The sequence below is a fragment of the Staurois parvus genome, unplaced genomic scaffold (assembly GCF_062004578.1).
Source record: "Staurois parvus isolate SC_StPar_1 unplaced genomic scaffold, SC_StPar_1.0 ptg000595l, whole genome shotgun sequence".
Taxonomy (NCBI): domain Eukaryota; kingdom Metazoa; phylum Chordata; class Amphibia; order Anura; family Ranidae; genus Staurois; species Staurois parvus.
In genome coordinates this window covers 749,446-775,982 of record NW_028318391.1, presented here as the reverse complement: position 1 = coordinate 775,982, position 26,537 = coordinate 749,446, and the positions used below count along the sequence as shown (strand labels likewise).

General features: G+C 47.4%; 1 protein-coding gene across 2 annotated transcripts in view; it reads right to left on the bottom strand.

Moving 5' to 3' along the window:
- The window catches only part of BTBD9 (BTB domain containing 9), a 312,168-nt gene that overhangs the window by 268,342 nt on the left and 17,289 nt on the right, over positions 1–26,537 (bottom strand). For both annotated transcript variants that reach the window (XM_089692566.1, XM_089692565.1), the window contains exons 3-6: positions 22,509–22,872; positions 19,450–19,714; positions 16,522–16,741; positions 10,622–10,741 (exon numbers count right to left, since the gene is read on the bottom strand). In XM_089692566.1, coding sequence (XP_089548692.1) covers positions 10,622–10,741; positions 16,522–16,741; positions 19,450–19,714; positions 22,509–22,872 — 969 coding nt within the window. The remainder of the gene's footprint in view (positions 1–10,621; positions 10,742–16,521; positions 16,742–19,449; positions 19,715–22,508; positions 22,873–26,537) is intronic.

Below are 26,537 nucleotides of genomic sequence, written 5' to 3'. Positions count from 1 at the left end.
ATGGTTTTTACACAGGGCCTGCAGCTGTCATTAAAGCCTAATGAAACCATCCCCCATTAGATTCTGAAGCACAATGCAGAGATTTATGGCGGTTATTGGGCCATTTGCAGTTATTCGCTCGCTGTATTTAACAAGCGCCTCCCGCTGTGAACTAAACAACAATTGCGCCCTGCGGAGCAGGAAAATCAAATCCGTTGTTAAAAAAAAAAAAAAAAAGAAAAAAAAACACACAGAACGTTTCTCATCCTCCAATATTGACAAAATCGCTACAAAATGCCGACTCCGATACCGCTTCATCAGAGGGGAACTTACATGGTGGTCACAGCAGAGACGCCTTGTCACCGTAAATGGGGAGGGGCAAATTCATGAATATTCATCTGGATTTAAAGGGAAAATTCCGTTCTGTAAAGGAAGATCAGTCAATTCAGCTGCTAATGTGACCGAGGGCGGTTAACAACACATGCAGTCCAGTGCGATTTTAATCTGCAGCAGAAACGCACTGACGATAGTTAACATGTATTCCCATGGCGTAGTTCACACCAGAGCAGGCAACAAGGCCCCTGATGACGTCTTTTTTGATGACGAAACGCTTGGGTGGAGCCACGCCGTGTGACGTCATCGTGCTTTGGAAGGACAGCAGCCATCTTGTTGGTTTGAAAACACTCTTTTTACCATGTTGGCTATTTATTTCTTTTTGATGAAACGCGTAGGGTGGAGCCACGCCGTGTGATGTCATTGTGCTATGGAGGGAAAGCGGCCATCTTGTTGGTTTGAAAACACTTTTATACCATGCTGGCAGTTATGAGATTTCTTTTGATGATGAAACGCATAGTGTGGAGCCACGCCGCGTGACATCATTGAGCTCTGAAGGGAAAGCGGCCATCTTGTTGGTTTGAAAACCCTCTTTTTTTACCATACTAGCTGTTATTTATTTCTTTTAGATGATGAAGCGCGTAGGGTGGAGCCACACCTTGTGACGTCATCAAGCTCTGAAGGGAAAGCGGCCATCATATTGGTTTTTTTCACTATTTTTTTTACCATGCTGGCTATTTATTTTTGATGACGAAACGCATAAGGTGGAGCGACGCCGTGTGACGTCATCACGCTCTGGAGGGACAGCGCCCATCTTGTTCGTTTGAAAACACTCTTTTTTCCATGCTGGCTGTTATATTTATTCATTTATGTGGAACCTAAATAAATCTATCGATTATAATTTTATATACTACACTAGGATTTGCCTTTCAGTCTTGCAAGGCCTCATGTGTTCTTCTACCATTTGAGGTTGAACCAATGTGGAAGATGGGCCCAAAGACATCATCTCAGCCCCATTAGATCACGCGAGTCGTGTCAACTTAAAGGCGGAGACAGGAATATCTGGGGCAAAGTTTACAGAGATATATTGGCCATATTGGCGTTCACAGAATTTACAAAAAGGTATACCATGAAGTTTTGGCTTTATTTTGTTTTTGTTAATCATGGAATTCAAGTCCATACCTTTTATTTTTGTTTTAATAAAAACCCCAAAAACACACATTGTGTTTTACAAATTAAGAAAAAAAAAAACACGGCAAAGGATCCCCAAAGCACTATGGATTAGCTAAAGAGGCAAAACAGATGCTCTATGCTTTGCAGCTTCTTTGTCTTATTGAAACCTTTAATTGAGCTCTATGATGAGAGGAAGTCACTCACTGTATGGGAATACATGGATCATGCTGATAGGAGGAGAGAGCAGAGTGACAGATGAGCCCATCTGTCTGCTGCTTCTTTTTTCACAAATTGGGAGAGGGACAAGAACTGTAAGTGTTAGGCCCCATGTACACGGGACACTTCTGAATGATGGAAACTGACTGCTGGAAAATGTAGGTTAAAAAATGTCTGTTTAGCTGCATTTGCATAACGCGTTTACGTGTGTTTGCGTTTAGAAGCGTTTTTTAATGATAAGCACAGGAGAACCTCCCAAATGCCCAGAATGCACTGAAAAGTGGTAAATTATTAACTATTTCAGGCTGTTTCAGAGAAATACAGAGAGTAGAAGCAGAGACAGCAGTATGTGTTGAGATTAGCTGAGGTGTGAGTTGCTCATTAACATTTCCTTTGTTTCCAAGAGTGGGAAAGGTGACGGGTGGAGGGAGTCAATAAGGTCACCTGGCAGGGGGTCTGCATGAGGAATTTGAGGTGTGAATGGTCATTAACATATCTTTTGTTTCCAGGGTTGGGAGAGATCTGAGGTGTGAATGGTCATTAACATATCTTTTGTTTCCAAGGGTGGGAGAGGTCTGAGGTGTGAATGGTCATTAACATATCTTTTGTTTCCAAGGGTGGGAGAGGTCTGAGGTGTGAATGGTCATTAACATATCTTTTGTTTCCAGGGTTGGGAGAGGTCTGAGGTGTGAATGGTCATTAACATATCTTTTGTTTCCAAGGGTGGGAGAGGTCTGAGGTGTGAATTTGTCATTACAATGTGTGACAAGTTTGGAAGGAACATCCTGTGTTCAGTGTTTTGTCCATCTGAGTACCTGAAAACACTTTGCATGCATTTGTCATTATGAAAAAAGGCTCTAGACAGCATCGGGAACTGGAAGAGTTAAAAAAAAAAAAAAAAAATATGTGCCGCGTGTACAAGCGTTTTGCGATTTTGAAACGCTGATACAATCGCACGCTGAACGCAAGTTTGTTGCATTAAAAAAAAACGACCGTAAACTTAAATGCCTGTAAACGACGATATGTACATGGACTCATAGGAGAACATTAGGGAGAGTTCAGGGGCTACTGAAAACGCAGAAAAGCTCCTAAACGTGAGTTTATCAGCTGCAGTGTACATGAACCCTGCAGCACAGCAAAGTCAGGCCTCCTGCCCTGTGCTGTGGGCTGTGCAACTCTCAGGACTGGATGGACAAGAGCACTCCTCGTGATAATTGTGTTTTTATATCCATAGAATGTGTAATTAAAAACAAATTTGTCAGCTACCAATGGCTATTTTTTTTTCTCTTTCATGAGCACTGACCGCCCAGCTCGTGGGAGTGGTCCAGACAAAGTGAAGGCAGCAGTCACATGACAGGAAACAACCAACCCCTCAGTGGTTGCCGATGCTGCCCGATGGTTTACCAATCTTTGTTCTAGAATAAAAGAAGAAATGTCAGGAATGTGAACAAAGAGCGTCAGAGAACATCCAATCCCCAACACCGGATCAGATGGCGTCTCGCTAACCAGTGTCACAGTGGAGGTGACTATACAGGCGTTCCATGACACCGCATGTAGACAATACGGGCGTTCCATGACACCGCATGTATGGAGGAAACACCCGAAACACAAACACAACCACCTGCAATCAGCGAGGTGCGGGATTTGTTCTTTAAAAAGGGAAATAGATTTATTTTTCTAGGTTACAAGTTTTGCATTTGTGTACAATAAAAAAAAGACTCGTTATTTGTACATTTTATTACCGGATGTGTTGTACCCTGTCCTCCCCTTCCCAGCCAATCACACTGGTCTAGTGCTACAACAAAGGCGCGCTGAAACTTGGGGGTCCACAACAATGCCACGTTGACACTTGGGGGTCCACAACAAAGCCACGTTGACACTTGGGGGTCCACAACAAAGCCACGCTGACACTTGGGGGTCCACAACAAAGCCACGCTGACACTTGGGGGTCCACAACAAAGCCACGCTGACACTTGGGGGTCCACAACAAAGCCACGCTGACACTTGGGGGGGGGGGGGGTCCCAGAACAGTGGCACTCTGAAAATTGGGGGGGTCCACGACAAGGGCACGCTGACACTTGGGATCCCACAACAAAGGCACGCCGACACTTGGGGGTCCACAAAGGCACGCCGACACATGGGGGTCCGCAACAATGGCACGCCCACACTTGGGGGTCCGCAACAATGGCACGCCCACACTTGGGGGTCCGCAACAATGGCACGCCCACACTTGGGGGTCCGCAACAATGGCACGCCCACACTTGGGGGTCCGCAACAATGGCACGCCCACACTTGGGGGTCCGCAACAATGGCACGCCCACACTTGGGGGTCCGCAACAATGGCACGCCCACACTTGGGGGTCCGCAACAATGGCACGCCCACACTTGGGGGTCCGCAACAATGGCACGCCCACACTTGGGGGTCCGCAACAATGGCACGCCCACACTTGGGGGTCCGCAACAATGGCACGCCCACACTTGGGGGTCCGCAACAATGCCACGCCGACACTTGGGGGTCCGCAACAATGCCACGCCGACACTTGGGGGTCCACAATGCCACGTTGACACTTGGGGGTCCACAACAAAGCCACGCTGACACTTGGGGGGTCCCAAAACAAAAACAAAGGCATGCTGACACTTGGGGGGGGGGGTCCCAGAACAGTGGCACTCTGAAAATTGGGGGGGTCCACGACAAAGGCACGCCGACACTTGGGATCCCACAACAAAGGCACGCCGACACTTGGGAGTCCACAAAGGCACGCCGACACATGGGGGTCCACAACAATGGCACGCCCACACTTGGGGGTCCACAACAATGGCACGCCCACACTTGGGGGTCCACAACAATGGCACGCCCACACTTGGGGGTCCACAACAATGGCACGCCCACACTTGGGGGTCCACAACAATGGCACGCCCACACTTGGGGGTCCACAATAATGGCAGGCACGCCGACACTTGGGGGCCCACAAAGGCACGCCGACACTTGGGGGTCCACAAAGGCACGCCGACACTTGGGGGTCCACAAAGGCACGCCGACACTTGGAGGTCCACAAAGGCACGCCGACACTTGGAGGTCCACAAAGGCACGCCGACACTTGGAGGTCCACAAAGGCACGCCGACACTTGGGGGTCCACAAAGGCACGCCGACACTTGGGGGTCCACAACAAAGGCACGCCGACACTTGGGGGGGGGGGGGGGAGATCCCACAACAAAGGCACGCCGACACTTGGGGGTCCACAACAAAGGCACGCCGACACTTGGGGGTCCACAACAAAGGCACGCCGACACTTGGGGGTCCACAACAAAGGCACGCCGACACTTGGGGGTCCACAACAAAGGCACGCCGACACTTGGGGGTCCACAACAAAGGCACGCCGACACTTGGGGGTCCACAACAAAGGCACGCCGACACTTGGGGGTCCACAACAAAGGCACGCCGACACTTGGGGGTCCACAACAAAGGCACGCCGAAACTTGGGGGTCCACAACAAAGGCACGCCGACACTTTGGGGGGGGGGGAGATCCCACAACAAAGGCACGCTGACACTTGGGGGTCCACAACAATGGCACGCCGACACTTGGGGGGGGGGGGCGGAGATCCCACAACAAAGGCACGCTGACACTTGGGGGTCCACAACAATGGCACGCCGACACTTGGGCTCCTCGGGTACAGAATAGGCTGAGATACTGATCCTTGGGGTTCCAAGATAAATCCCACACTGACACTCCGGGGGATCCTAGCGCAATGACACTCCGGGGGGTTCCTGGAACAATGACACTCCGGGGGGTTCCTGGAACAATGACACTCCGGCGGGTTCCTGGAACAATGACACTCCGGCGGGTTCCTGGAACAATGACACTCCGGCGGGTTCCTGGAACAATGACACTCCGGCGGGTTCCTGGAACAATGACACTCCGGCGGGTTCCTGGAACAATGACACTCCGGGGGGTTCCTGGAACAATGACACTCGGGGGGTTCCTGGAACAATGACACTCGGGGGGTTCCTAGAACAATGACACTCCAGGGGGATCCTAGAACAATGACACTCCAGGGGGATCCTAGAACAATGACACTCCGGGGGGGATCCTAGAACAATGACACTCCGGGGGGGATCCTAGAATAATGACACTCCGGGGGGGGATCCCACTTGGGTTCCTTGGATGTAGGAGAGGCTGAGCTCAGATGGAATCTTTATAAAATAATCTGAAGGAATCCATTTCAAAATAAAACAATTGCACCCTCTTCTGGATCATCTCCTCACTGCATCTACAATAACAACTCGCGGCACAATTAGAGCAGACCGGGTTCTGACACGGGAAACCCAACACCATGAATTGGGCAGACGGCCGGGGGAGTAAAAGTCATATTACATAACGGGAGCCAATTACACATCCGATTTACATCTCCTAGAGCAACAACTGAGGAAGGGGTCACCACAGAGCTAAATTATAACCCCATAAATAGTCTCTGTCACTACAGCTCACATGGAGAACCTGAAGACCTGAATCCTCAACTGACAGTAACCACACTACAACTGCCATTTCTTTTTTTAATTGGTTTCCTCTGACAAAATAGTAAACATTTACAATGTTGAAATATATTCCTCCATCCACACAAACTGTCACTTAGGCCTCTTGCCATGGCCGGGTTTCCTGTCCTGATTAAAAAGGGTCTCGGCGATGCTTTGTTTGGCGCTTGACCAACGAGCCCCCTGCTGCAGCCCTCCATGCCTGCCTCCAGGTGTCAATGACCCCCGTGTACTCCCACACCTCCCGTGACTGCCACACGTGCATTCTCATGTCTCCAGTGACCATCACTTCCCCCACTTTGTGCTCTCCTACGCCTCCACTGACCCGCCTTGTGCACTCCTACGCCTCCACTGACCCGCCTTGTGCACTCCTACGCCTCCACTGACCCGCCTTGTGCACTCCTACGCCTCCACTGACCCGCCTTGTGCACTCCTACGCCTCCACTGACCTGCCTTGTGCACTCCTACGCCTCCACTGACCCGCCTTGTGCACTCCTACGCCTCCACTGACCCGCCTTGTGCACTCCTACGCCTCCACTGACCCGCCTTGTGCACTCCTACGCCTCCACTGACCCGCCTTGTGCACTCCTACGCCTCCACTGACCCGCCTTGTGCACTCCTACGCCTCCACTGACCCGCCTTGTGTACTCTAATTCCTCCACTGACCCCCCCCCCCTTGTGCACTCCTATACCCCCAGTGACCAATCCTCTTCCCCCACACTTCCATGCTCCAAGTGCATTGTTCGTTCTCCACCTCCAGGTACATTCCTGTAATCACTCGGACTCTATAGACCCGTGTTTGTGACAGTGCAGCCTTATCAGTAATATCGCGCAGGATCAGAACAGGTCAGTAGCTAGGCAGGATTAGATTACACATACTGATGCCCTGAACTGCTTACCGCCGGCCCATAGTGTATTTACTGCGGGTGGGCGGCTCTGCCAGGTTGGATCATGTACATCTCCAGCTTCTTCTGGGTTTGGGGCGCGCCCATGCATGCACCCCCTGCTGACCCGCGCTGTCCCTGGCTACAGCAGGATTTTGTCAGTAGGTCCCGACCAATGATTTTGGCCATGGACCTGCTGAAGGGTGGTGGCCAATCACAGCACAGAGTCAGGGCTCTGTACACAGAGCAGCAATCTGGCCATTTTCCCCCCTGCAAAGCACAAAGGAAAAAAAACTTCCAAATTTGTAACTAAAAGCAGCACGACACATTATTAGGCAGTTAACCCCTTAATGTTAACCCCTTCCCAGCCAGTGTCATTAATACAGAGTACAGTAATATATCTGATCACTGTATTAGTGTCGCTATTAATGTCAGTGGCAGCCAGTTAGTGTCTGTTAGCGCCAGATTGCCCACCACACTATCACAGTCCCACTAAAAGTTGCTAATCACCGCCATTACTAGTATAGGGTCTGTAGCTGCATAAATCCCATAATACCTTTCACACAAACCAATCTATATACACTTAGTGGGATTTTTTTTTCACCGAACACATGTAGCAGAATACATTTGGCCTAAATTTATGAAGAAATTTTTTTTTTGGATATGTTGTGTAACAGAAAGTAGAAAATCTTTTTTTTTTTTAATTTTCAGTCATTTTTTATGTAATTAAAAAAGCAAAACAAAAAAACAAAAACAAAAACAGTGATGATCAAATACTACCAAAAGAAAGCTCTATTGTGATGAAAATAAATGCTATAAAAGTTTCATTTGGGTGCACTGTTGCATGACTTCACAATTACCAGTTAAAGTAGCACAGTGCTGAATAGCAAACAAATGGCCTGGTCATGAAGGGGGTAAAACTTTTGGGAGGTCAAGTGGCTATATTTGGACTGCGCAGCTCAGTTTCAGTTACCTTTGGTCATGAAAGGGTTATACTATCTGAACTTCCATCGACAAAGATAGAACGCACCTCACTGGGCACACACATTCATACAGAGCCTCTGGAACCCTGAAGGATCTGTGAAGATTGTCCAGGATTGTCCTCGGGTGTCCAGGAAGACGAATGAGGACACCGGCATTTTGCCCTTAAACCAATGGCGGTATTAAAAGGTCAGTATAGGTCTATTTGCCCCATCTAGCTGTAAAACATAAAAAAGGAGAGTAGCAGCGCCATCTAAGTGCAGCAATAAAAACAAAATTTATTTCCACAAAATCGGCAACTCCCAATAGTAGTAGTCAAATGAGCGCTTGTCAGGCTGGTGTGCAACTCCTGTCTGGTCCCGCTGCAGGCAGATCTCCAATGCACTGTCCTTGGCTGTGCCGGTGGCTCCCAGCACTTCCTGGTTCCTGGTGATGTCAGCTCTGGGTACAGCAGCAATAGGCGTGGCACACGTTCGGAGCATGCATGTTCCTTCATCAGGCCATAGAGGGGGCATATATTGGCAAATGATAGTGGCGGACTATAATGTCCAGCCAACTCATGGAGAGACCCAAGGCTTCGTGAGTTGGCTTGACGCTATAGTCCGCCGCTATCATTTGCCAATATATGCCCCCTCTATGGCCTGATGAAGGAGCATGCGTGCTCCAAACACGTGCCACGCCCACTGTACCTGGAGCGGACATCACTCCAGCCCACCGTGTGGACCCACACCAACCAGGAAGTGCTGGGAGCCACCGGCACAGCCAAAGACAGTGCATTGGAGACCAGCCTGCAGCGGGACCGGACAGGAGTTGCACAGCGGTTGACACCAGATTAACAAGCCCTCATTTGACTGCTACTATTGTGAGTTGCCGATTTTATGGAAATAATTTGTTTTTATTGCTGCACTTAGATGGCGCTGCTTCTTTCTTTTTTTTTGTTCATAGAGTCTCTACTAGCTCTTTTTCGGCTGCCACTGAATCAAGCATTGTTGGATTATCCCTTAACCAGCTTTAGACTTTACCTGTGTGGTTCATATACTAGTCATCACATTCTACATCTGGTCTTTTCTTCTTAGTGCAGCAAATATCTCTCTTGTTCTAGCTGTAAAACAAACTTAGTTCCTGCGTTTTGCTCTAAAGACTTACATTTGCTTTTTCTGTAAGACCTCTGCACTGTGTCCCTCTCTGTCGCGCTTCCCTGAACTTCCAGTTGGGAGCGCACACTGAGCAAATCAGAGATTACACATGTGATCGAATGTATCGGGACTACATGTCTCATGATTGCCCACAAAGCCCACCACCAGAGTATGGTACCATGCAACAAGTGAAGATGCAGTCTCGGCTGGGAGCGCACAAGTCAGGGTGGCTTCATGGGGCCTCCGGTGAGACCCTCCAAGGAACGGCAGACACCCTACAAGCAGAATGTAAACACACCAAACTTCCACTTCAACTTTGCATACATAAAAGGGACAGGAAACAATGATGTAAGGTATGCTGCTACGGTTTATGGAGGGTGTAGCCTCCCTAGCGGTCTGATTATGTCCATATTTCTGTGCTCAAAGCGGTACTTTTTTTGCATGGAAATATGTATTTTTTTTTATTGTAGGCTGTAATTTTTAGGAATAACTCACTGAAATCTGTCCGAACAAGAGTCTAGAAAACATCCCGGGGAAATTAAAATTTGAAACGCGAAATCATAAATTATAATTTAATAAATAATCATAAAAAATAATAATATAATAATAAATGTAATTCAATAATATAATCAAACCAAAAACACTGAAATGTGAAATATAGCGCCAAGTTCGCACATCGCTGAGCTCAGTCGCAGAATCGTTTTCAGTGTCTGATGAGGAATTTCCCCCACCAATCATTATCACTCAATTCTGCAAGTGGTTCTGATTTACTATCGCTGTTCTCTAGCCGGTCTAAAACTGCGTCTGACCTAAAGGGACGCTTTTTGGACGCCATGGACGTTTCTCAGTTTCCAGGCAGAAAGAACAGTAAAAATGCAGGCAGGGCGCCGGACAAAGCACTCGGGACACAATGTATGTGAAATGGTTTGATACAGGAATGTTATACTATGTGATTTTAGTGGATTTAGTGAATGTCACTTTTTCACATTTTTAAATTTCCCGCCAGTTCCGTCCCCCATACGTCCCGACGTCACAGAGAACGGAACCCGGAAGACAGATGCCGGCATCAGCCGGAGGACATTGCCGGGGACACTGCAGGGGGGACATCACGGGAGCGCAGGACAAGGTAAGTGCTGGAGGGATCCCGGAGCAACGCTGCAGTGTATTCCCGAGTGTAGCTCGGGGGGGTTACCGCTTGTGGTGCTGAAACTTTACCCCGAGCTACACTCGGGAATACCGCCGGGGGGGGTTAACAACACCTTCAATTCGGGCCACAAAGTATCACAGCAGCTGCAAACAAACAAGCAATCCATAGTAACAGATATACTGTCTCTGATCCCTCGAGGAATACAAAGACAGAAGGTAATACCCAGCCGGGGAACTTACCTGCAGACTCGCGCGGGGAAGTAGAGCTTCTGCCAGGAGCGACAAAAGAAATGTGAATGATCGATGACTCGGATCCAGTCCAGTTCATCCATGGAGACCTCGATGTGGTAGGAGTACGACCTGCACCCAACAGTCAGAGAAGAAGAATGGACATCAGACTCAGTACATCGGAAGGGCTATCCTTAAATTATTTAAAGCAGACTTTAATCGATCTCCTCATTAGGGACCCCAGAAGAATTCAGTGTCCATGCCGCTTTAAAGTGGTTGTAAACCTCAGACATGAAACATGAACAAAGCATATCCCTCTATAGTGTGAGATTAACTAGGATTGAATTGGTATTGCTGAATCTTGGCTTCATTCCTCACATGACTGGGCCATTAATATTCCTGGCTAGGTTCTCTTTCGGAAAGACGGGGGAAATAGGAAAGGTGGTGGTGTCTGTCTCTATGTGAGAAGTGATCTCAGAGCGAGTGTGAAAGAGGACCTAGTTGATGGAGAGTGTGATGAGGCTGAAGCATTATGGGTGGTGAAACTGCACATGGGGGGTGGTACTACAAAGGTAATCATTGGAGTTTGTTATAGGCCTCCCAGTGTTAATGAGGAGGTGGAGACTCAGCTCCTCCCACAGATTGAAAGGGATGGGACAATGATATTAATGGGGGATTTTAACTACCCGGAAATTGACTGGAGTAATGGTACTGCAGGAACAGTTAAAGGGCAAAAAATATTAAACCTACTACAGGACAATTTTATGGTACAGTTCATAGAGGCCCCAACTAGGAATGATGCTCTGCTGGACCTGGTAACCTCCAGCCATGCAGAGCTTATTACCAATGTCCATATAAAAGAACATCTAGGTAGTAGTGACCATAACATGATTTCATTTATTGTTAGTTGTAAACAGCGAGCACATACGGGGAAAATAAAAACGCTCAACTTTAGGAGAGCTAATTTTCCAAGGCTCAGAGCTGCTCTTCAAGACTTAGAATGGGAGGGAATATGATTTAATTGGTATTGCTGAATCTTGGCTTCATTCTTCGCATGACTGGGCCATTCATATTCCTGGCTAGGTTCTCTTTCGGAGAGACGGGGGAAATAGGAAAGGTGGAGGTGTCTTTCTCTATGTGAGAAGTGATCTCAGAGTGAGTGTGAAAGAGGACCTAGTTGATGGAGAGTGTGATGAGGCTGAAGTATTATGGGTGGAACTGCACACAAGGGTGCATACTACAAGTACTCCCAGAGTTTTTGGCAGAAGCACTAGAAGCACCAGCCAAAAACGGACCACCTCTCCACCTGCCGGAAGTGTCCCACTTTTAGGCTCCGTTTGCACTTGTGCGACTTGTCATGTGACTTTGGACGTTACATTGTGCACAATAAGTCGCAGCCCATTCTTTTCAAAGGCACCTGTTCAATTCGGTGCAACAGAAAGTCTGCACTGCTTTAACCATTTCTACAGTGGCTGGGCGGCACGGCTGGGCAAAACCACGTTTTAAAACGTGTGTTTGCAAAACAGGTAGGGGGAGCGCGCAAGGCGCGCCACCGCCCTACCTGTCCCGCCGATCACGGCCGCGGATGTCAGTCCCCGGGTCACAGCCTGTCGTTACCGGCTGTGTCCCACCGATTAGCGGCAATCACTGACAGAGAGCAGGGCTGCAGTAGCTCTGCTTTCTGTCAGTTCCCTGTCAGCTCCCGATCAGCTGTCCCCTGCTCCCTAGTGAAACACTCCCCTCACACAGTTAACCCTTTCAGTAAATAAAAAAGTTAACCCCTTCCTCCCCAGTGCCATTAGTACAGTGTCAGTAGTTTTTTTTTGCACTGATCACTGTATTGGTGTCACTGGGGATGTCAGTGACTCCAAGTCAGTTCCCCCCCCAGTGTCAGAATGTCCACCGCAGTCCCGCCATAAGTCGCTGATCGCCGCCATTATTAGTGTAAAAAAATTAAAAATCCCAGTATCTTTCCCGCCATTTGTAAACGCTATAACTTTCACGTAAACCAATTAATTTACACGTATTGGTTTTTTTTTTTTTAGCAAAGACACGGAGCGGAATACATTTTGGCCGAAATTTATGACGAAATTTGATTTTTACATTTTTTTTACTGGACATGTTTTATAGCAAAAAGTCCAAAATATTGTTTTTTTTTCTCAAAATTGTCAGTCTTTTTTTATAAAGAAAGAAAGCTCTATTTGTGTGAACAAAAGGCCATAAATTTCATTTATGTACCGTATTGCATGACCGCGCAATTGTCCATTAAACTAGCGCAGCGCTGTATAGCAAAAAAATGGTGTAAATTCCATTATCTATACCATAGTTTGTAGACGCTATAACTTCCACACAAAGCAATCAATATACACTTATTGGGATTTTTTTTACCAAAAACATGGAGCAGAATACATTTTGGCCTAAATTTATAACCAACTTTGAGTTTACTATATATTTTTTATAGCTGAAAGTAAAAATATTGTTTTTCTTCAAAATTTTTGGTCTTTTTTTGTTTATAGCGTGAAAAATAAAAAGTGCACAGGTGATCAAATACCACCGAAAGAAAGCTCTATTTGTATGAAAAAAAGGACGTAAATTTCGTTTGGGTGCAGCATTGCATGACCGCGCAATTAGCAGTTGAATTAGTGCAGTGCCGAGTAGCAAAAAGAGGCGTGGTCATTAAGGGGGGTAAATCCTCAGGAGGGGGAGGGGTTAATGTGAATCAGATCCATAGAGTGGTAAGTCGGGTCAAAGACGTTCTACAAAGTCACACGGGAAATTGTGCAGCTTTGGAGTCAGCTGGTGTGAACCGAGCCTTAACCACAGCAATACCGGGCACTGTCACCCCCTTCCTGCCCAGGACAATTTTCAGCTTTCAAAGCTGTTGCACTTTGAATGACAATTGTACGGTCATGCAACACTGTACCCATATGACATTTTTATGGTGGTATTTAATCACCACTGGAGGCAGTCCCATTCATGTCAACTGGGGCAAAAAAGCTGCATGGACACAGCTGCCCAACTTGACATCTGTGTGGGTAAGTGCGCCAAAACACAGACACTGTGCATGTGACTGTGGCAGTACATTAGAGTGTAAGCTCCTCTGGTGCAGAGCTGAATGTGACTGGCTCATTGTTCTCTGTACAGCACTGCGGTATATGTCAGAGCTATATAAATGTATAATAATAATGTGTGACTGTGGGGGAGGGGACATTAGAGTGTAAGCTCCTCTGGTACAGAGACTGATGGGACTGTGGGGGAGGGGACATTAGAGTGTAAGCTCCTCTGGTACAGAGACTGATGGGACTGTGGGGGAGGGGACATTAGAGTGTAAGCTCCTCTGGTACAGAGACTGATGGGACCGGCTCGGTGTTCTCTGTACAGCGCTGCGGTATATGTCAGATCTATATAAATGTATAATAATAGAGTGTGAATGTGGGGGGGAGGGGGGGGTTAGAGTGTAAGCTCTTCTTGTAAAAACTGATGTGACTGGCTCAGTGTTCTCTGTACAGCGCTGCAGTATACATCAGAGCTATATAGATGTATAATAATAATAGTGTGTGACTGTGGGGGAGGGAACATTAGAGTGTAAGCTCCTCTGGTACAGAGACTGATGGGACTGTGGGGGAGAGAACATTAGAGTGTAAGCTCTTCTGGTACAGAGACTTCTATGACTGGGTCAGTGATCTCTGTACAGCACTGCGGTATATGTCAGTTATATAAATGTATAATAATAGTAGTGTGAGACTGTGGGGGAGGGGACATTAGAGTGTAAGCTCCTCTGGTACAGAGACTGATGGGACTGTGGGGGAGGGGACATTAGAGTGTAAGCTTGTCTGGTACAGAGACTGATGGGACCGGCTCGGTGTTCTCTGTACAGCACTGCGGTATATGTCAGAGCTATATAAATGTATTATAATAAATATTGTGTGTGATTGTGGTGGGACATTAAAAGCATAAGCTCCTCTGGTGCAGAGACTGATGTTCCTTGCTCAGCATTCTTTGTACAGCACTGCAGTATAGGTCAGAGCTACAGTATCTCCCAGAAGTGAGTCCCCCCCCTCACATTTGTGTAAATATTTGATTCTCTCTTTCCATGTGACAACACTGAAGAAATGACACTTTGCTACAATGTGACGTAGTCAGTGTACAGCTTGTATAACATGGAAATTTGCTGTCCCCTCAAAATAACTCAACACACCGCCGTTCTCAGTTCACTCACAGCTCAGTTTCAGGGTCTCGGCAATCTTCTTATAGCCTCGGCCATCTTTCTGTAGAGCAACAATTCTTTTTCTCAGATCCTCAGAGAGTTCTTTGCCATGAGGTGCCATGTTGAACTTCCAGTGACCAGTATGAGAGAGTGAGAGTGATAACACCAAATGTAACCCACCAGCTCCCCATTCCCACCTGAGACCTTGTAACGCTAACGAGTCACATGACACCGGGGAGCGAAAATGGTTTATTGGGCCCAATTTGGACCTTGTCACTTAGGGGTGGAGTCACTTTTGTTGCCGGCGGATTAGACATTAATGGCGGTGTGTTGAGTTGTTTTGAGGGGACAGCAAATTTCCATGTTATACAAGCTGTACACTGACTACGTCACATTGTAGCAACGTGTCATTTCTTCCGTGTTGTCACATGAAAAGACAGAATCAATTATTTACACAAATGTGAGGGGGGGACTCACTTCTGGGAGATACTGTATATATATATATATATATATATATATATATGTGTAATAATAACAGTGTGTGACTGTGGCGGTACATTAGAGTGTAAGCTCCTCTGTTACAGAGACTGATGTGACTGTGGCGGTACATTAGAGTGTAAGCTCCTCTGTTACAGAGACTGATGTGACTGTGGCGGTACATTAGAGCGTAAGCTCCTCTGTTACAGAGACTGATGTGACTGTGGCGGTACATTAGAGCGTAAGCTCCTCTGTTACAGAGACTGATGTGACTGTGGCGGTACATTAGAGCGTAAGCTCCTCTGTTACAGAGACTGATGTGACTGTGGCGGTACATTAGAGTGTAAGCTCCTCTGTTACAGAGACTGATGTGACTGTGGCGGTACATTAGAGCGTAAGCTCCTCTGTTACAGAGACTGATGTGACTGTGGCGGTACATTAGAGTGTAAGCTCCTCTGTTACAGAGACTGATGTGACTGTGGCGGTACATTAGAGTGTAAGCTCCTCTGTTACAGAGACTGATGTGACTGTGGCGGTACATTAGAGCGTAAGCTCCTCTGTTACAGAGACTGATGTGACTGTGGCGGTACATTAGAGCGTAAGCTCCTCTGTTACAGAGACTGATGCGACTGTGGCGGTACATTAGAGTGTAAGCTCCTCTGTTACAGAGACTGATGCGACTGTGGCGGTACATTAGAGTGTAAGCTCCTCTGTTACAGAGACTGATGTGACTGGGGGGGAGGGGACATTAGAGTGTAAGCTCCTCCGGTACAGAGACTGATGTGACTGGGGGGGAGGGGACATTAGAGTGTAAGCTCCTCTGTTACAGAGACTGATGTGACTGGGGGGGAGGGGACATTAGAGTGTAAGCTCCTCTGTTACAGAGACTGATGTGACTGTGGCGGTACATTAGAGCGTAAGCTCCTCTGTTACAGAGACTGATGTGACTGTGGCGGTACATTAGAGTGTAAGCTCCTCTGTTACAGAGACTGATGTGACTGTGGCGGTACATTAGAGTGTAAGCTCCTCTGTTACAGAGACTGATGTGACTGTGGCGGTACATTAGAGTGTAAGCTCCTCTGTTACAGAGACTGATGTGACTGGGGGGGAGGGGACATTAGAGTGTAAGCTCCTCTGTTACAGAGACTGATGTGACTGGCTTTATACAACAGTCAGTTCTGTACAACAGATGACACACAGAGTAGGTGGCAGATGATGGGATACGCACCGGCTGTCTCGATCCCACAGCAGGAGGCGGATGTGGTTAATAATAGACGGCTGCCCCAGCTTCACCTGCAGCCCGGATCGGCAGTCGTCTTCTATTGGGTGCCGGGAGAAGCCGTGATCCAGGTCATAGTTCTGAGTGTCCCCATCCAAGAGGGCAGATTTTAGCTCCCCCTTCACCACCTGGGCACCGTACTTCATTGTGGCGATGTTCTCCTCGGGGACTGGGGAGGAAATAGAGGGACCATTAGTACTGACGTTGCTGTAATGACAGACAGATATCATCCGTTGAACACATGCAACCATCTATATGAAAGGAGAGGATTGTGGCCTCACACATTTTACTTGATTGAAGCCTTTTGAAGCCATATATTTTTTTTTTATGGAACAATGGAGTTTAAAGTGATAGTTCACATTTTCAGAAAAAATGAATAGGTGAACACTGCACCCTCTGCACCCCACCCCCAGGCCCTGCTGTACTTCTTTATTTATTATTTATTTCAGGTACTTATATAGCCATGATTTGGCCAAGATTTATGAAGAAAGATTTATTTGAAAAATTTTATAAGAAAAACACTTTTTTTTTTCAAAATGTTTGGACTTTTTCATTTATTTATTTATTTCAGGTACTTATATAGCACCATCAATATACGCAGCGCTTTACATATATATTGTACATTCACATCAGTCCCTAACCCTCAAGGGGTGTACAATCTAAGGTCCCTAACTCACATTCATACATACAATACTAGGGACAATTTAGACAGGATCCAATTCACCTCCCAGCATGTCTTTGGAGTGTGGGAAGAAACCGGAGTACCCGGAGGAAACCCACGAAGGCACAGGGAGAACATGCAAACTCCAGGCAGGTGGTGCTGTGGTTGGGATTCGAACCCACGACCCGAGTACTGCCAGGAGGAAGTGCTAACCATTTAGCCACTGTGCTGCCCACACTTACCTCCCCCATGGGTGGTGTGCTGTCAGTGCTCATGCAGCTGATGTAGTGCTCTGGGGATTTAAGACCTTCTTCCTTTTTCTTACTCTAGGGCTTCCAGGACAGATCAGAATGCTTCTGATTGGTCAATAACAGCACATAACTAATCAGATGCTCTCTGAGCTGGCACAGAAGCCTTGAAGAGGAAGAAGAGTGGGGATTTTACATACCCAGACTACTACACCAGCTGCAGAGGCATGGATGACACCTATGGAGGCAAGTTCAGCAGGGACCGGGGGTGGGGGTAGAAAGAAGTGGCAATGCCAAGAGATGATGAATATAATAATATGTCCTTCTAGATCTCAAACAATGTTATCAACATTCCCTGCTGTCTTCTGCAAACTATACAACCCCTCCTCACTATGATGGGGCACTATTCCCCCCACTGACACCAATGATGGGGCACCATTCCCCCCACTGACACCAATGATGGGGCACCATTCCCCCCACTGACACCAATGATGGGGCACCATTCCCCCCACTGACACCAATGATGGGGCACCATTCCCCCCACTGACACCAATGATGGGGCACCATTCCCCCCACTGACACCAATGATGGGACACTATTCCTCCCATTGACTCCAATGATGGGGCACTATTTCTCCCACTAACACCAACGATGGGGCACTATTCCCCCCCACCGACATCAATGATGGGGCACTATTCCTCCCACCGACACCAATGATGGGGCATTATTCCTCCCACTGACACCAATGATGGGGCACTATTCCTCCCACCGACATCAATGATGGGGCACTATTCCTCCCACTAACACCAATGATGGGGCATTATTCCTCCCACTAACACCAACGATGGGGCACTATTTCTCCCACTAACACCAACGATGGGGCACTATTCCCCCCACTGATAGGACACTATTCCTCCCAGTGACTCCAATGATGAGGCACTATACCTCCCACCAACACCAACGATGGGGCACTATTCCCCTCATTGATACCAATGATGGGGCACTATTCCTCCCACTGACACCAATGATGGGGCACTATTCCTCCCACTGACACCAATGATGGGGCACTATTTTCCCCACTGACACCAATGATGGGGCACTATTCCCCCCACTGACACCAATGATGGGGCACTATTCCCCCCACTGACACCAATGATGGGGCACTATTCCTCCCACTGACACCAATGATGGGACACTATTCCTCCCACTGACACCAATGATGGGGCACTATTCCCCCCACTGACACCAATGATGGGGCACTATTTCCCCCACTGAGAGGGCACTATTCCTCACGTTGACTCCAAAAGATGGGGCGTTATTCCTCTCATTGACTCCAATGATGGGGCATTATTTCTCCCCCTAATAGATGAAGTAAACAAAGCTGTCTTTGCTGACACCAGGACACTTTCTACTTCCACTGGCAACAGCCCGGCATGCATAAAGCCTAAAAGGACAATAAAATGGCCCTTTGTTTAAAAAATTTGGAGACCCATAGAGATAAGGAGAGGGGGAGGTATTTGTGGTCCAAAATCAGCAGCAAGAAGCCTAGGGTGATAACTTTGGTCCTTCTTAGCTCCAGTACAGTGAATGTTGTCACCATAGGTCAGGAAGTATGTTACTGGCAGGATCACCAGGGTAAAATAAAGAAAAAATGCCAGAAGAAAAAAAAAAAACCCACTAATGCAGCCACAACATCAAATGACTGGTAAGCTGCTATATCTGACATTTTTGTTCTTGGGTTTAGATCCTCTTTAAATAAAACATTCAGGAGAGACAGGCTGAAACTCTCTGGCAGCTCCAGGATCCGCCCCTAATGCCTAATGCGTTTTTTATGTGTATAGGCGGGGTTTAGCGTGTTGACCAAGTAGGGATGTTGTAGCAGTCGGTGGGGCCAGGCATGAAAGGTGTAGAGGCCGGGCCCTATTAGATAAAGCTTTCGATATTTTGATTAAAGAATAAATGCCTTACTTAGCATGCCACGGTAGTTGAGGTCCATGTCGCGGCTCTCGGAGCGCACTTTAATGGCATCCAGGATGGCATCTGGGGAGAGCAGTGCGGACGGTCTCACCACATTGAGCAGTTCGGTCAGGCTCATAAGCGGGAGGCGAACGGCGGCCATGATCTCGGTATGGTTTTCATTGGGGTTGTGCCGGCACCAACGCATCAGGGCCTGAAAGATATCTTTCTCTGGAGCAGCGAATGAATCCCTCTGAACGATATCCAGGAGGGCACCCTGCCGACACAATGGGGACAGTCAACAGAAAGCACCATCTCAAAGCCATAACACAGGTCATTCTCACCAATCGCAAAAGCAGTGATGTCTCAAATATAAAATAAAATAAAAACAGACGGTCTACTGAGGGATCTGATGGATGCCCTGATCTCCCTTTGTAATTTGGAAATCCCTTAAATACTACAGGAACTGATCTCCCATAGAACCCATGCTGGACACTGGAGATGGATAAAGTCATATCAAGAGAGGAACGCAACCAAAAATGGTTGGGTGGCCTGTGGACACCCCTTTCCTGCTTGGCTCTCGTTCTCTCCAATAGGCTCTCTTCCCACCCTTTTCCATTTCATACCCCTCCATCTTCCAACTCCAGTAAGCCATATTTATGTGGCAGGCTGAAGAAGTTGAAAAGAACTTCCTATCACTCCTCTCTCAGGCTGCTCCCCTTTGCCATGTAGATGTAGTCTATCAGCATGGAGAAGGCCTCCACTATCTTAAATTGTTCTTTTGCTGGAAATTGGAGGTCTCTGGAGCCATCTGGTTGCAATGGATCGCATGTAACTCAAAAGTAGAACTTAACCAATAATGGTTGGACACCAGTTGGGTGGCCTATGGATATCCTCTTCCTCCATGGCTTTTCTCCTCTCTAGTAATCTCTCTCCCCACCCTTTTCCATTTCATAACCCTCCATCTTCAAGCTCCAGGAATCCATATTTATGTGGCAGGCTAAGGAAGTTGAAAAGAACTTAAGGAGGCATCCACCATCATGTCCTATTCCTTTGCTGGAAACTGGAGGTCTCTAAACCTTCCTGTTTGCAATGGACCACATACAACTCAAGGGTATAACTCAACCAGTAATAGGCCCCAGTTGGGTGGCCTGTGGACACCCCCTTCCTCCTTGGCTCTCCTTCTCCTGTCTACTAATCTCACTCCCCACCCTTTTCCACTTGATACACTTATGTCTTTCAGATAATTAAGTCATAACGCCCGATAATGACAAATAATTGGGTTATTGTCAGCTTTCTGAGCCAAGACAAAAGTATTGCGCATTCTGTATAAACTTCATACCGATGTTCAACCCAACCATTATCTACCTCAATGACATCATACTGTATTTTGTCTTTTTTTGGAAACAATATTAAACAATTATTAAAAAAAATATAAACTCAGGAGTAGATAGAACAGAAATCTGTTGCAATGGAAAGACCAAGAAAGTCCTGTGATCTCACCAACGATTGTGAAAAACCGTGGCATACCATGCTGTACCTTGGACACTAAGAAGGGCAGTGTGGGATATGACCAATAGCACACCGTTCCTTGAAAAGTGAGAGGGGGATTGTGGTATATGACTGCTGGTGCACTGTACTTTGAGCAGTGAGAAGAGGATTATGGGATATGGATTAGTGGCACACTGTACCTTGGACAGCGGGAGGGGGATGAGAATAGAGAAGGGGATTCTGGGATACAATGGGTGGCACAGCATACATTGGACAGCGAGAGAGGGGATGGGAATAGAGCACATTCTGGGATACAATGGGTGGTGCACCATACCTTGGATAGTGACAGAGAGATGGGGATAAAGAAGAGGGATTATGGGATAGGACCAGTGGCACACCATACCTTGGAAAGTGAGTGGAAGATTGTAGGATATGACCAGTGACGCACCGTACCTTGGACAGCGAGTGAAGGATTGTAGGATATGACCAGTGGAGCATCGTACCTTGGACAGCGAGTGGATTATGGGATATGACCAGTGGTGCACCGTACACTGGACAAGTGGAGGATTGTAGGATATGACCAGTGGTGTGGTGCACCACAACTTGGACAGGGAGAGGAAGCCATCACTGGGCAGGACCGTACCTTGGACAGCGAGTGGAGGATTATGGGATATGATCAGTGGCGCACCGTACCTTGGACAGCGAGTGGAGGATTATGGTATATGACCAGTGGCGCAACGTACCCTGGACAGTGAGTGGAGGATTGTAGGATATGACCAGTGACGCACCGTACCTTGGACAGCGAGTGGAGGATTGTAGGATATGACCAGCGGCGCACCGTACCTTGGACAGCGAGTGGATTATGGGATATGACCAGTGACGCACCGTACATTGGACGAGTGGAGGATTGTAGGATAAGACCAGTGGCGCACCGTACCTTGAACAGCGAGTGGAGGATTGTAGGATATGACCAATGGTGTGGTGCACCACACCTTGGACAGGGAGAGGAAGCCATCACTGGGCAGGACCGTACCTTGGACAGCGAGTGGAGGATTATGGGATATGACCAGTGGCGCACCGTACCTTGGAAAGTGAGTGGAGAATTGTAGGATATGACCAGTGGCGCACCGTACCTTGGACAGCAAGTGGATTATGAAATAGGACCAGTGGCGCACCGTACCTTGGACAGCAAGTGGAGGATTATGGGATATGACCAGTGGCGCACCGTACCATGGACAGCGAGTGGAGGATTGTAGGATATGACCAGTGGCACACCATACCTTGGAAAGTGAGTGAAGGATTGTAGGATATGACCAGTGGCGCACCGTACCTTGGACAGCAAGTGGAGGATTATGGGATATGACCAGTGGCGCACCGTACCTTGGACAGCAAGTGGAGGATTATGGGATAGGACCAGTGGCGCACCGTACCTTGGACAGAGAGTGGAGGATTGTAGGATATGACCAGTGGCACACCATACCTTGGAAAGTGAGTGAAGGATTGTAGGATATGACCAGTGGCGCACCGTACCTTGGACAGCGAGTAGAGGATTATGGGATATGACCAGTGGCACACCATACCTTGGACAGGGAGAGGAAGCCATCACTGGATAGGACGTCCTGTGCGCTGCGGTCCATGAACAGACAGCAGGTGGAGCTGAGTTTGCCCAGGGAGTACAGACTGGCCACATCGTAGATCATGCAGACATTCTGGATCTTCAGGATGGTACACAGGTACTCCGAGGTGGAGTCTTCCAGCTCTGGGAAGCCATATTTATGTGCCAAGCTGAGGAAATCGAGCAGAACTTCCTCCCGCTCCTCTCTCAGGCTGGCTCGGCCCGTGTAGATGTATTTTATCAGCATTGAGAAGGCCTCTGCCGTCGTGTCCTGCAAGAAGATCTCCGCTTGGGGCTGGGACTCCCGCATACCTCCGTATAACAACGCTCTGCAGAGAATCAATACATACAGGAAATATATAAGATTGACATATACCTCAGTATAACATTGCACCGCAGAGAACCAACATATAGCCAGATAGGGCACGCCTCATTTTTTGGCTGGAGAACATCAAGCATTTCAATCATGGAGGCTCAGTATCTCACATGGGTGCTTTGCAATGCGTCTGCACTGCAAGGGCTAACTGTCATTTTTTCTTGGAGGAGAGGAAAACCGGTTTTACTTTTCTAATCCTCTTCTCCCCCTGTAGGCAGCACTCCCCAACGATCTAGCAGTGGACTGTCCTTCGGCATCCTCATGTCCAGAGCAAGGCTATGGACCCTGCATTGGTCTTGAGAACGTCCAGCCCCTAGACTGGTGGGGGTACAGATTCTGCAGGGAGAACTGTAGGATCAGGCAAGTAGATATTTGTTCCCCTAGACCAGGGGTAGGCAACCTGCGGCTCTCCAGCTGTTGCAGGACTACAAGTTCCATCATGCCTCTGCAAGTCATAGCTGTAGCTGTCAGTTTTGTAATGTTGCAATGCCTCATGGGAAATGTAGTTCCACAACAGCTAGAGAGCCGCGGGTTGCTTACCCCTGCCCTAGACAAAAACGAGCAGCTAACCCTTGCACTGCCGGCGCAGCCCAACTCCAAGAGAAGTTTTTGCCTGGAGTTGAGCTTTTAAGAACACCTTAATAGTTTAATTTGGTTCAAAGCTCAAGGCTTTTTTTTTTTTTTTTGACTTTGATGTAGCCAGTTTTACAACCAGTTTCCCCTATACCAGCCCCCCCCAATACTTACCTGAGCCCAATCTCGATTCAGAGATGTGCATGTGAGCCTCGGCTCTCCCGGGTCTCTCTCTTCTCACTGGCTTAAATACAGCAGTGGCAGACATTGGCTCCCACTGCTGTCAATCTCAACCAAGGAGCCAATGAGGAGAGAGCAGGAGCTTGGGCTGAGAGGCGCTCTCTGTGTGAATGGACACACGGAGCGAACCTACACAAGTGTGCTCCCATAGCATGCTGCTTGCTATGGGGGGGGTGCCAGCGGAAGACCCTAAAAGAAGATTGGGGCTGCTCTTTGTAATTGTTTTGTATAACATGTTTGCAAAGGAAATAAATTGTTAAAAAAAATATTAATCACTTTAATGCCTATAGTCTGGGCAGAGGTCTATATCTCTATAAATATATGTGACGGGAGTGACTTTGGGTGGGGGGGCCCATGGAACACAGCTCACTTTGGGTGGGGGGGGGCCCATGGAACACAGCTCACTTTGGGTGGGGGGGGGCCCATGGAACACAGCTCACTTTGGAGAGGTGGGGAGACCCGTCTCAGCTCCCCATATCCCTCTTATGTGTAAGTCACCCTGTGCCTGTTAGGGGTACAGGGTGAAATGTACTAATATTGTGTAGACATGTCTAAGGAGATAGTTGGGGGTTGGTCATTGTTTAATGCCATGTGGTTTTTTTCCCATTGTTCTATTGTGTGTCTTGCTTGGGAGCAAACTATTATGGTATGTATGTGTTTGTGTATTGGCTTGGTGGGGGGTGTTTCCGGCAGCCCTTCCCCCTGATGGGACTGTCTGCTGATGTGTTTCTTGTTGCTAGATTTGGTTTGCCCCGCCCTGTGTCCTTATGCAGGGAGGAGGGGGGGGGGTTGTTCCCTTGAATGTATATATCTTGTATCTGTGTTAAAATAAAGCAGTCTATTTCCTGGTTTCCTTCAAGACTGGTGGTGTCTTGTCTTGTATGGTCAGCGGTGGTGTTCGTGGACCTGTGTTCGGGCGGGGAAGCGGGAGTCAAACGGAAATACCCTAGTGCAGTCGGGGTCTAGTTCCGTCACAATATAGAACAATGCTCCATAGGTGATAAAAAAGACAAAAGTTTACCTAAACATTACATTTTATATAGATTTTGAGAAGATAGCTAGGATAAAAAGCATACACAAGTAATGGCTCAAGCAAGCCCTCTGCTGCCGTTAGTAAAAATAAAATGAGCGCGCTGTACACCGATACTATCCTGGCACAATAAATAAAAATGAACCATAAAACTCACATGAATACATGTGTACAAAAAACAACATATAAAGTGCTGTAAATCAATGTCCATAACATGAAAATACATAACAAGTCCCAAATCTAATGTGAAGGAAAGCAAAGTGCTGCATGCTGAATATAACTTCCAACAAGGTGATATGGTGTTCACAAGTGCTCGCCACACCACACAGATCAGCCTCTTACCAGACCAAATTTGATCTCAAATCAAGAGATCAAATGAGCGGACGGTGTCCCGGTTCCACACCGACACCCGTGCTATCAATATCAAAGGAGATGGATGAGCAGCTGCGGACTCATCTGGACAGATTCCTCACACTAAACCTCATTCCGTAGAGTGTAGAGAAGGGTTCAAACAGAAGAGACTTCATAGCGCAACCCAATAAAAGGAAAAGATTTATTTAGCCACTTCCCGTCCGGCCCATGTATATAAACGGCCGGACGGGGGCAGTGCAGGAGCGGGTTGCCGTTCATAAACCCTGGGAACGCGAGGCACCGCGATCCAGTGCCCACTGTGTCCGGAGGCCACAGCGGAACACCGATCGCTGTACGGGACCTCTGTGCGAGGTCCCGATCATGTGATCACTAATTGGCCAATCAGTGATCACATGCAGAGTAGTAAGCAAGATGTCAATTCTCACATCATTGCTTACTACTAGTAAAATCTGTGAATGATCACAGAGATCATGTGGTACAGGACTATTCATAACAGCCTTGTACCATGTGACAAGCTGTGACCAATCACAGCTCTCACAGTATTTCTCGGAGAGAAGGAGAAATAATTGCTTTTACAGCCTTTATGGGTGTAAAAAGAAAAAAATATATATATCATCACCCCCCACAAGTGGTAGTGTCACTATGGTGACCTGTACTGCTATACTGCTAGGGTGACAGTATGTTAAAAAAAAAAAAAAAAACAACAACACAACAACAGATAATATCAAAAAATAGAAATGTAAAAGAATTTTTTGAAAAATTATAATTTTTGGTTATAAACTAATTAGTTTTTTTGTTTTTTACTAAAAACAATAGCTGAATACATTTTGGCCAAGATTTATGAAGAAAGATTATTTATTTGCAAAATTTTAGAAAAAAAACCCACTTTTTTTTCAAAATTTTTTGACTTTTTCATTTATATAGCAAAAAAAAAAAAATCCCAGCGGTGAATAAATACCACCAAAATAAAGATTTATCTGTCTCAAAAAAATACTAAAAAATGTATATTTGTACAGTGTTGCATGACCGCGCAATTGTCATTCAAAGTGTGACAGCGCTGAAAGCTGAAAATTGGCCCGGAGAGGAAGGGGGTGAAAGTGTCCGGACTGGAAGGGGGGGAAAGTGTCCGGACTGGAAGGGGGTGAAAGTGTCCGGACTGGAAGGGGGGGAAAGTGTCCGGACTGGAAGGGGGGGAAAGTGTCCGGACTGGAAGGGGGGGAAAGTGTCCGGACTGGAAGGGGGGGAAAGTGTCCGGACTGGAAGGGGGGGAAAGTGTCCGGACTGGAAGGGGGGGAAAGTGTCCGGACTGGAAGGGGGGGAAAGTGTCCGGACTGGAAGGGGGGGAAAGTGTCCGGACTGGAAGGGGGGGAAAGTGTCCGGACTGGAAAGGGGGGGAAAGTGTC